The 12,043-nt window shown below is 48.0% G+C and overlaps 1 protein-coding gene across 1 annotated transcript in view; it reads left to right on the forward strand.

Annotated features, from left to right (window-relative positions):
• The window catches only part of KCTD19 (potassium channel tetramerization domain containing 19), a 31,873-nt gene that overhangs the window by 11,940 nt on the left and 7,890 nt on the right, over window positions 1–12,043 (forward strand). The window contains exons 3-7 of the mRNA XM_068528342.1: window positions 5,624–5,774; window positions 6,575–6,766; window positions 8,015–8,146; window positions 10,004–10,214; window positions 11,761–11,921. Of these exons, the coding sequence (XP_068384443.1) occupies window positions 5,624–5,774; window positions 6,575–6,766; window positions 8,015–8,146; window positions 10,004–10,214; window positions 11,761–11,921 (847 nt within the window). The remainder of the gene's footprint in view (window positions 1–5,623; window positions 5,775–6,574; window positions 6,767–8,014; window positions 8,147–10,003; window positions 10,215–11,760; window positions 11,922–12,043) is intronic.

The following is a 12,043-nucleotide window of genomic DNA, read 5'->3' on the forward strand; positions in this document are numbered from 1 at the left end:
TCCTTGTGCTCAAGGGAGCCAGAGAGTTTTTATGTTGATCACACAAATGATGCTTTTAAGAAAACAGACCACTGACGAGTCTCACATTTCCTATTACTCATGATGTGAAGACAGATTACCACTGTGATCTTGTAAAGGAAGATTATGTAAACAGCAGATATTTATCCCAACAGTGTAGCTCATCTGTTGATATGGGTAAGTGGACAGCTCAAGTGTAAATGCCTTGACATGGCATCAGGGTTCCTCACAGGACAGCGCATCTGCTTGTCCTGACTCATATCCCAACACATATACACACCTACATGCATGCATGGGCACATACGCATGCACATATGCACACACACACACACCCCTCAGTGTTCAGGCATTTCACTGAGCACCCTAAATGCTTTCTCTCCACACCTTTTCACTTGCTGTTCCCTCTTTCTAGAATGCTTCCCCTTCAAGATTTAGCCTAAATGAGACCCACTGGACGCCTAGCCTGACATTTCCAGGTGGAGTTTTGCCTCTCTGCTCTCAGATCAGTGCTAATTCTGTTGAGACCATGTATTCATATGTCTTTCTCCCGCACTAGCTTGTATTCTTTTCATGTTCACATTCCCAGCATCTCTCACAGTACTGGGCCTATAACAGGTGTTTAATAAATATCTGCTGAGAGAACATTGAATGATATACCCAAGATGATCTGTGAAGGCTGAATCTACTTCAGGGTGAGGGGGCTGGAGCTGGCAGTGGAGGGGCAGGTTTGAGACGCTGATAGGTGTGTCTTATTTGGCTTGTTTGGCTGATAGCAGCTGTTCTGAATATCCTTTTGTTCTACCGGCCTTGCTTCCTTTGAGCTTCCAAGTGGTGCTGGCCCTCCTTGTCTTTACAAAGCAATTGGAGATTTGCAGTCTCCCCCAAGCTCTCTTACCATCACATTCCTTCCAACAGCCCACATCAGAGCATAAGGCATCTCTGAGCACTGCTGCTGCTTTGGAAAACCTCCGTTAAGTCCCAAGGCTCTGCCAGTAGGGCATTTGTCAGCCATCTTTTGGCAACCGTATACACACACACACACACACACACACACACACACACACACACACACACACACACTCTCTCGCCCCTGTGCCATCAGTCTTATGTTGCCTCTGATTGACATATTTTTTCACTATTACCTAGGCCAAAAGCAACATCAGTTATCCTTGTGCTAGCAAGTAGCCATTTGAATTCAGGTCTGTATTTCCCTAAAGAAATCCTCCCTCTAATAACTTTCTGGGTCATAATATATGAAGGGTAAAAGTACCAGAAGTAATATTCAGGCAGAAAAAAAGGGAATTGAAGTCCACAGAAGACCAGCCACACGCTCTGTGGCAACTTCAGTCAGCAAAGCCAAAGGACAGCTGGAAGCATGGGCTCTCTGAAGTGCTCTTCACTCATTCATTCATTCATTCCACAAAAATATATTGAGATCCCACAGACACTATTGTGGGTGCTGCAAATACAGCAGAGAACAAAACAGGCAGGGTCCTCATGGTCTTGGAGGTTATATCTATTAGGGGAGACTGGCAGACAGTAAATAAATAAGTAGGTGTTATTGAGACCAACAAAGCATGTTGAAGGGGTTAAGGGATGCTTCCCATGGATTCTTACAGCACCCAAATGGCTTCCCATGAGAAGAAGGCCTTGTATTTCTAGAAATCAGAGCAAGGATTGGCTGAGAAAGTTTAGAAAAAAACCTAGTTGAGGCTCCTTGGCCTAATGCTTCCAGCATGTCTTGAGTGGCAGGAATTGCGATCTTTGTAGATTTACTTGTTTGTGGGTTTTGTTTTTTTTTTTTCCTTTTCAAGATTTGTCAAACACACCTTTTTTGGGGGAAAATGGTACTGCTTACAGTTTACATTAGTGGAAGTAGCAGGAAATGGAGATTTCATTTCTATAAATTAGATCATTCTTCCCTCAACTAGCACGTCTCTCAAGCTAGTTGGACTCTCATTACTGACCCGCCCCAAAGGACACACCTGGGTACGAAAGAGAACCTCCAAATAGTGCTTCTAGGTCCATCCTCAAACAGGTTGTTCTCCCGGGTAGGGATTCCCTCCCCCAACATGTCACCTCCCCAGTGGCTGATTTAGAGTTGTTCAAGGGCACCATTGTTTCTTCCACTGAGAATCTCGGAATTTGAATCTGCAGATAAAGTAAATGGCAGGTTCAGGTTCCTGTGATTCGGTTAGCTTAGGATAGGCTTGGAATGATATGCTGTCTCTTGCAAGCTCTCCCTAGTTTCACTTCCTTTTCATGCTACTTCACCCAATGTCTTTCAATCCATTACCAATCAGACCCAAGCTGAGCCCTTTCTTCCTGTCATCCTGTCTCCATCTCCTCCTTCATCCCTGTCCTTCACCCCATTAGATCTTCCTTCTGGACTCCAGCTCCCAAGTTGGAATTGCTGCCTCCACTGTCCTCTGAACTCTCTGGTCTCTGCCCATTGTAATCCTGTGCTGGCTTTTCCTATGGTTTTGGATTCTCACCATCTTTCTCAGTTTTTATGAGTGCAGTCTGCTTCTCTGCCAGCTCCTTTTGGCTCCCCCATGTCTCATTTTGCTTTTCATTTCAGAGGACTCAGCCCTCCAACCCTCCATTTTTATGCATTCTTTCATTCAACACAGCGGTTCTGAGCACTTACTACATACTAGGCTCTAGACTAGAAGCTGGGGATGCATCAATCCAGTCCTTTTTCCAGGAGCCTCAGTAGAGGGGGACGGACAGGCCTGAAGCCAAGCCAGAGGCTGAGATAGAAAAGTTTGCAGGGGTCTGTGGGAACAGAGGGGGAGGATGAACCACTCTGGCTGGGAGAGGCTCCAGGCTCTTCAGGCAGGGAAAGGAGGAGAGAGGTATTCTGGGAAGAGGGAACAGCATACATAAAGTTGAGGAGGTATCACTGAACATGGTGTGTCTTTGGAGTTGTATGCAGTTAATGTCACAGATGTTGGGGTGGAGACAGAAAGAATGGTGGCAGATGAAGCTGGAAAGGTACTTTGAGATTTGACCACTAAAAAGAAGGAAATTAACGTAATATTTCCTTTAATCCTTACAACATCTTCCAGATTTTACTGTCTCCACTTTGCATGTGAGGAGCCTGAGGCTTGCAGAGGTTAAGTGACAAATGGGAGGCAGCTGGTTAAGAAAAGTGGTTAAGAGCACAGGCTCTAGCGTCCTGGGTTCCAGTCCTAGCATCTCCACTTACTTGGGGCACTGAGTACTCTTCCTCTTCTTGGATCTTGTTTCCTATTTGCTAAAAGAGAGTGATAGTACTAGAGCCTACTTTGTGAGTTGGGGGACATTAGGAGGATTCAGTTTAAAAGCGCCTGAGCAGTAAATGTTAGCTCTTAAGTGACAGAGTCAAGATTGAAACCCCAGTCTGTCTGAGTTTAAGGCCCTTGTATTGCTCGTGTATACCCTGCTCCTGGCCTTGATTGTGAAGGAGCTTACATGCACTGCTAAGGAGAATTTGGACTTGATCCCATAGGTAATGGGGAGCACTGAAGATTTTTAGGATGGGGAGTGGTTTGGACTCATTTTCCTATTTGAAAGATCACTGAGTGGAGAGGGCCTGGGGACAAGGAGACCCAGACTGGGGGAAGGGAGAGGAGAGAAGAGGTGGTGCCAAGAGCAGAAGATGGAGTCCTAGGACTTGCTGGCTGACTGGGTGGAGATGGTGTGAATATCGTTCAAATCACAGTCCCTGCTTTGAATCCTTCAATGGCTTCTCTTAACCAGGGGATAGACTCCTCAGCCCAGCTGACAGAGCTCTTCACTCTCTGGCTCTTGTTTACTGCTCTAAATTCACCTCACACACTCCCTCAACCTCCATACACCTTAAACAAAGCCACATTCAAGGCAGAGAAGCAGGTGGCTGAGCATATATCCCTACCTACTGTCCCCCCGACCCTGTCCTGTCCCTTCTGTGCACAGTCACCATTTTCCTTTCTTTGCCTCACAGCACAAATACTGCCAGGCTATTATCCCTCACCTTAACTCAATAATCCCGCCCACCCACTGATACAGAATCTGTTCCAGCCTCTCAGTAACCTTCCTGGCACCTCATTTTTATTCCTCTTTGCCCAAGACCAGCTACTCCCTCATACGGAAATTCACCTCTCACTGATTTTCCTCCTGAGAACGGCTACAGTTTGATATAGAAGCTAAAGTCGTGTGCAGTCTTGAGCAAAGAGGGACAAGAAAGCTTGGGTCAAAAAAAAAAAAAAAAAAAAGAAAGCTTGGGTCCCCTTCTAATGCTGTCGAAAGAAATCCCAGAGTTCCTGGAGGTCCTGAAACTTCATAACTGATGCTGCCTCTTATCTCAGTGTATGTAAACTGTTGGATCCAGGCACAGTATCTGACTGTGGCCCTGGTGTTGTACAAGTATTTCTCAAATGAATGAATGACAGACTCACTTCTGCTGTTTCACGCATGCACTGTTCTCCTCCATTGTCAGTGCCTCCAGGAAAGCACTCCCCATGACCCTGCTATTATCCAGTCCTTCCACAAATCCATCAGCCACCCAAAGTGAGGAAGATTACCTGCTCCGGTCCTCTCCTTTTACAGACCTTGAGCAGTTATGAGGGTGCAGTTTATAGCCATGGCCACCAGAGGGCTCTTCTCAAAGCTCAGGATTCCCTTGAGCAGCTTCACAAGAGCTTCACCTGTGTAGCTAAGCAGGTTCTTTTATTAGTTTCATACTGCATCTGAGGTGTTCTGTCCATTTTGAGGCTCTTAGAGAAAGAACTGGTCATGTGGTGCCTTTAGAGGACTACTTTTCCAGCTATTTCCAAAAATTTCTTGGGAAAATACTATTTGCTTCTAAGGAAGGGACAGAAAAAATGGGCTTGATGTTATGGTAATCTGTGCCCTGTGCAGGACTTTTTAGGGAGGATAGGTCCCTGAATGTGGGCAGCATGAAGGCTCTACCCTGGGCTTCAGCCCAACCTAGCTGGGGTGCTCCATTCCAGCCTCAGCCCACCCCTGGTCACCTGCTCCTTCAAGTGGAGAAGCTCTGGACTTGGAAGACTGCTTGGGCAACTCACAGATCCTTTGACTGCAACTGTCTCACCAGCACAGTGGGAATGCAAACACCACATCTATCTCACAGAGCTGTGTCAGGGTAAATGAGCAAATGTAGGTAAAAGTGCTTTGAAAAGTGTGATGCTCAGTACCACCTCCATTTCCCTACTTAAATCACATTCCAGGATTAGGATGAGCACAAACAATAAGCAGATCACAATTATAACAGGTCAAAAGGGTTTCTGAACTCTTGAGGAGAAATGATAGCATAAAATCTTAAGTTTTTAATTATTAAATATAAATTACTCTTAAGATTGCATAAGATAAATTTCTATCAATCAACATAAAATTATAATCCAGAAAAATTGTTTCAAAATCAGAAAAGAAATAGTCATTGATATTTTGAATATCAGCATATCATCTTACAGACCTACATTTTTACATTTTTGTGAGTGACTATTTCAAAACACTTTACCAAAGTAAGTCACAAGCTATTTTTCCTGGTATTTTACCCTAGAATTGGTAGATAGTTACTTGGTTTAAAATTTTCAAAGCAATAATCTTCTTTATCTCACAGACTCTAGATAATCTGAAGGAAGGGAAACACCATCTACGTGTGAGGCCTGCAGACATACCTGTTGCCGAGAGAGCATCTTTGAACTACTGGAGAACGTGGAAGTGTATCAGCAAACCCTCAGAATTTCCTATAAAAAGCCCAGCCTTCACAGGTATAACCACAGACTGACCTTTTCTGAAGCCCAGACCAGCTTCCCTTCTCACTCTAATAGAAGTGGCTTCAATCCAGAGAGTGCCCTGATTTCTGAACTAGTTCTGGATGATTCCTCTACCTTCCTGTCATCTCCTTTGAGCTTGTACCTGCCACATGCCCTCTCCATGACTTCTTACTCACTGGAACTAAACATCCTTCTCCATGTTCATTCCCCTGCATGCTGGTTTCACTTGGGCAAGGCTGGGCTGTATTCCACCCCGTCCTATTGGTCAGGGCACTCCACCATACTTTCAAGTCACCTCTAACCACCACACAAGGAATGTCTCCAAATGATCGCTGTCTGGTGGGTGCCTTGCAGCATAGATCGACCTACCTGGGACACCAGAATAGCCATTCATGATTATTGATGGGTTTTGAGCTTTCGGGAGAGTCAAAAGGATCTATTTTATCTGTAGGTCATCTGTTTTATCTGTGATTGGTTTGATCAATTAAAAAGAAACAAATAGGTAACCAGTATGAATTTAATGACTGAGTATATAAGCCAAAATTTCACATGTCCCACTGCCCTTCACTGCAGAAAAACTAGATTTCCATGCCCTGCTCCCCACCACACTTCTGCCAAACCTAGGGTTACATCTGAAAAGAGTGAGTGAGAAGAAGGAGGTATCTGGCAGGGACCACCTCTGGGGTGATCTCTTCAGCTTCCTCTGGGGCCCCTGGGTCAGTGAGAGCCCTGCCCACTTCTGAGAGCCCTGGCCTCTGGGAGGTGGTGACACCCCTCTGCACGTCCTCCTCCAGGCCTACATGATAAGGCACCTTTGGGACTTATGGATACACCACTGTTAGACACAGAAGAGGAAGTGCACTACTGCTTCCTGCCCCTAGACCTAGTGGCCAAGTATCCAAGCCTGGTAACTGAAGACAATCTGCTGTGGCTGGCTAAGACCGTGGCCCTCATCGAGTGCGAGTGCAGCGAGTTCCGCTTCATTGGTGATTGCTCTATCGGGGGTGGGGGGGTGGGGGTTGGGGGAGTGGGGGGAGGGGGTGGGAGGTGGCGGCAGGCTGATAGGACCCATCCACCCCTCCTAACCCCACACCCCTTGGAGGCCCAGCTTGGGGCTTAGGGCCTCAGGAGCTTCCCTGGGCAGAGCTGGTGGAAGCATGACAGAGCCTTCCTGGAAGCAAATGGATTCTCAGCATTAGACTCCCACTAGCCTCAGGGCTATTTTATTCCCTGTTCATTTTGGAATGGCCTGGGTGTAAAGGGGCACTGGAAACTAGCTGCAGTGGTGGCACGGGCCACAAGAGTTGGTGTAAAGGGCAAGACCCTGAGCTGGACTCCAAACTACTTATCTCTCTGCCTTTATGTATCCAACTGGGCTCTAGACCTCAGTTCCTCTCACCATAAAATGAGGGAATAGGGTTGTTTCAAAGGATGGTCCCTTCCTCCTCTCACTTCCACTAAACTCAGGATAAAAGGGAAGAAGGGTGGATGGTGAAAGGTTCCCCAGAATCATTGTAGAATTGTCCACCTGAGCTAGTGGCTTAAGGAGGGATGAGATTTTCAAGCCTGGACAGAAGAGAGCCTCCCTCCTCCACCAGGACAGGCTCTGGTGGGGTGTGAACTGAACTGATTCCAAGATGCTGCTGCTGCCTATATGAATAGGGCAGGAAACACCCAAATTGTACTGGGGACCAAATGCCTGGAACCCCAGCCTTTCATAGTCACAGTCACCTGGAAAGTTGTCTATAATGTGCTTCTGAATCTCCAAGTTGATTCACATAGGACAGTAGCGTTGGCTCCATCTCTGCCTCCCACACTGCAGTCCAGGCAGGGACAAACTGCAAGAGCCACCTGCCAACCCAGGCTCGGCCAGGCCCTTCCTCTCTAAGCGGCAAGACAACTCCCTCTTTTGGAATGACCTGCTCTTGGGTCAAGACTCACAGGGTAAGTCTCAGGGCCAGTGTGCTCACCAGGAAGGCCTGGCTTGGGAGCCCCAGGCCAGGCCATGGGAAGCCACACCCACGGACTCAGACACAGGAAAACAAAGTAATTTGGGGTTTTTCACCTTGAAAACCACAGACTGAAAGCTAATCTAACCAGGTATGTTTAGAAATTGTTTCGGAATAAGGAGCGCCTAGGATAAGTTGTAGCACCAAAAACCTGCCAAAACCTGGGCCTACAATTAGATCAGAAATAACCTTGTTAACCCATTTTGTTTCCCTTTGTTTTTCAAGTGAATTTTCTCCGCTCACAGAAGATTTTACTACCAGATAATTTCTCCAACATCGATGTGTTAGAAGCAGAAGTGGAAATTCTGGAAATACCTGAGCTCAGTGAAGCTGTGAGGTTGTACCGAATGAACACGGGTATGTCACCAGGGGAACCTTGCCCTCCCCTTGACATCCTGGGGCATTCTGGGCTTTAGCCAGAAAAGCCAAAAACAAACATCTTTCCTCCCGCAACCACTTCGGGCTTTGGTGGTGGTAAGAGAAGTGGGTGTTTTGGCTGACTTGGAATCTGAGAAGAGAAATTTCAGTCTGAAACCCAGTGTGCCCTCTGTCTGCTCAGTCTTGCCACTGACCTGTAGGTAGCTCAGCCCAGCCTGGGTGGGGAAACCGGGCCAGAGTGTCCAGGGGAGGGAAGTTGGGCCTGAGGCCGGGCTTCCCAAGGTCAGGGGAGGTCTGCCCTCCTTGTGGATGTGTCAAGCAACTGGGAACTTGTAACTAACCCCTACCTGGCACTCCCATCCTTCCTCTTCCAGGCATAGCTGGAGGGCGTGGGAAATTCCCCATAGGACTTCACTTAGCCCACACACCCCCCAGTTCCTTTGTCCTCCCTACTTCAAATCCCTGGCTGCTGTGCCTGTTTCTGCCTGCTCCTGACACTTCCTGACCCTGGTCCAGACCTTCAAGTTCCCGGCCCAACCTCATTCCAATTTGCTCTTCATATTTTTTATTTGCCTTTAACCATCCCATTTCCCAAATCCTGCATGTCTATGGAAGCTACTGTGCATGTTGCAGGAGCTAGCTACCTTAGTGTGGCCTCAGCTGGCATTCTGAGAATATATAGAACTGTCTTGCACATGTGAAGTTTGGCGTGCGTGTCACCAGGTATTTATTCCATGGGAATCAGACTTTCCCTACTTCTGGCCAGCTCTCCCAGACTCCTCCCCAGGCAAGTGGCGCCCTATCCTATTTGGGGGTAGTGGCATCCTGCTGCAGGTCTCAGGAGCCTGTCTTGGGATCTTACAACCCACTTCAAAGGGTGTAAGTTCAAACCTCTCCCCCAAAGACTTCTGTTCCTTCAGAGAACATGGGTCAGAGAGATGAGTAGAGTGGTGCATGCTGCACAAGAGCTATGTGACGTTGGAAGGGAAGCATGCCTGTGGACGGGCTCTGTAAGCCATAAAGCAGCCCCCAAACACAAAGCATGTTTTTTGTCTTTTATAAAGCACCATAACTAAGGGAAACAGCTCTCGTAGCCTTGGAGGTAGAGGTGCTCTCAAATCTCAGCTGTGCCCCACCTAGCTTTGCTATTTGGGGCAAGGTTCTTAACTGGCCTCTCAGGACACAGTTTCCTCATCTGTGATAAGAGGAGAGTACTACCCCTCTTGTAGGGTTGGAGGTGACCCATGAAAATCACCTGGCAGCTTGCCACTGGCCCACTGTTGCCACTGGAACAGGGTCCTGTAGACTGTGTATTGTGCCCACTGCAGGAGAAAAAGGTTTCACCCATGAGCCTGCAATACAAATATCCAACCTGAAAGTAACACTACACAGTGTGTCTCCGGGGAAAATTCTGCCCAAGAGTGATAGGGACTGTGAATCCGGGAAGCCTGTAATGCACATTAGGTTCTATGCTATGGTTGTCATTCTTTACCCATGGATAATTAGAGCAGAGCTTGGAACTAAGGGAAATTCCTGCAGAGGCTGGGGCCAGATGGCTGTTATTCTGAAATTCAAATGTTAGTGATACAGCTAATTAATCTACCCCCCATACCCACCCCGCCTCTCAACAAATAGTTTTGACCTCTAAACCTGACTGAATATAAGAAAAACTATACTGATTTCGAGCAGATCCAGATTTGGCTGTGCAAGGAAATAAGCTCCCTCAAAGTCTCTTTAGTTACTGATTTAAGGCAGCAGTAGGAAGCAAGACCCAAAGCTTCCAGTACAGTTATGACCATGAGGGATCTAGGAGTCACCCCTTTCTCTCTGGCACAGGTGGCTGTTCCCGGACCTCCTGTCCTCCTCCAAGCCCTGGGAAGGGGGGCCGTGCAGCAGGCCTAGAGTCTGTGAAGCCACTGTACGTGATGGCCCTGGGTCTGCTTGTCAAGTACCCAGACTCCGCACTGGGACAGCTCCGCATCGAGAGCACTCTGGATGGAAGTAGACTGTACATCACTGGGAACGGGGTCCTCTTCCAGCACGTTAAGTAAGGCCATCCTCAGAGCACAGCTTGGTCCCACTCAGGCTGAGCTTTACCTTTCTCGAGGAACCAACCTGGGGCCCTGCCCATGAGCCAGAGAAAGTAGTGTCCTTCGGGACAAACTGATCATTTTAGCCACTCCTACTACCCACACCAGCACCACCAAATTTGGGCCTCAGAGGAGAGGCCTGGTGCCAAGGTATAAGGTTCCCAAGGTTCAAAGGTCTCACACTGTTTCATATTACCATCCTCTGTAATTCATTGCTCTGGTTCTAGCCCTGTGCTAGGTCTGAGGTGACCAGGCCAGTCACAACACTTAGGGTGCTGGATAGTCCCCCTCCTTCAAAGGTCCTCCCCACAACCCTTGGGAGGCTCTCTGACACACAGAAAGTCAGAGCCAGGGGTGAGCCCCCCACCCCAAGAAGCAAGGCAAGGCAGGCTTCCTGGAGGAGGTGATACCTGGCCTCTGCCTTGCGGGATGAGCTCAGAATGTTCCCATTAGTGCAGGGGCATGGATTCTAATCCTGTTTTTTAAATTAATTTAATTAATTCCTTAATTTATTTATTTATTTATTTATGGCTGTGTTGGGTCTTCATTGCTGTGCACGGGCTTTCTCTAGTTGTGGCGGGAGGGGGCTACTCTTCGTTGCAGTACGTGGGCTTCTCATTGCGGTGGCTTCTCTTGTTGTGGAGCACCTGCTCTACGGACGCGGGCTTCAGTAGTTGTGGTGCACGGGCTTCAGTAGTTGTGGCTCGCGGGCTCTAGAGCACAGACTCAGTAGTTGTGATGCATGGGCTTAGTTGCTCCGCGGCATGTGGGATCTTCCTGGACCAGGGCTCGAACCTGTGTCTCCTGCATTGGCAGGTGGATTCTTAACCACTGCACCACCAGGGAAGCCCCTAATCCTGTTTTATAGAAAGGTAAACAGGTTCAGAGTAGAGCAACTCTCTTAGGCTCACAAAATACACTGGTACCAAAACTAAAGATAGAAGTGGGTTTTCCTGAGCACCTGGGGAGAGGGTCAGCCAACCCCAAACACTGTCTTACCCCAAAACTGTCATTTGTGGCCCACACCATCCATCTCTCCCAGAGATGTCCCACCCCTGATGTCACAGGGCACAGAGGGCAAAGACAGGTGCCTTTGGAGGTGGGGGGTTTCCTGGGCATACAAGGTATCAGTAATCTCCCAAACCGTGACAGGCTGCCACATAGTGACTGAGATGTCTTGGGCAGATATTTATGGGGGCAAAAATGGAGTGACTGGGCCCTGGCCTGGATTCTGGAACCTGAGACGGGCTTGGAGGCTTGCAATTAGTCAATTTAGAGGGCTTTGCTGAAGTAGGTCAAGCTCAGCTCCAAAAGGGTGAGCCTATGTGTCCAAGTATACCCCCCTATGAGACATCACCAGAAACCAGTTAAGGAAACGATGTTAGTGGCCACAGGCTTGAGTTAGTGTTAGGGCAAGACATTCTAGACATGGAAGGTTGACAGGCTGGACTCCCTTGGGGTGCAGTGCTGAGGCTCTCTGTGACAGGCCTTTCCTCTGGGCAGGAACTGGCTGGGGACTTGCCGGCTGCCCCTGACTGAGACCATTTCTGAGGTGTACGAGCTCTGTGCCTTCCTGGACAAGAGGGACATCACCTATGAGCCAATGAAAGTGGCTCTGAAGACTCATCTGGAGCCGAGGACTCTGGCACCCATGGATGTGCTCAGTAAATAAAGAAGCTTCTCAGTTTGAATTCAACATCAGAGGAGGGTCTAGGGGATCACAGAGGAAAGATAAGGCTGGCTAGAACCAGGAACTGTAGATGGAACAGAAAAGGAAAGCTAGACT

This window comes from Eschrichtius robustus, chromosome 19, assembly GCF_028021215.1.
Source record: "Eschrichtius robustus isolate mEscRob2 chromosome 19, mEscRob2.pri, whole genome shotgun sequence".
Lineage (NCBI taxonomy): Eukaryota > Metazoa > Chordata > Mammalia > Artiodactyla > Eschrichtiidae > Eschrichtius > Eschrichtius robustus.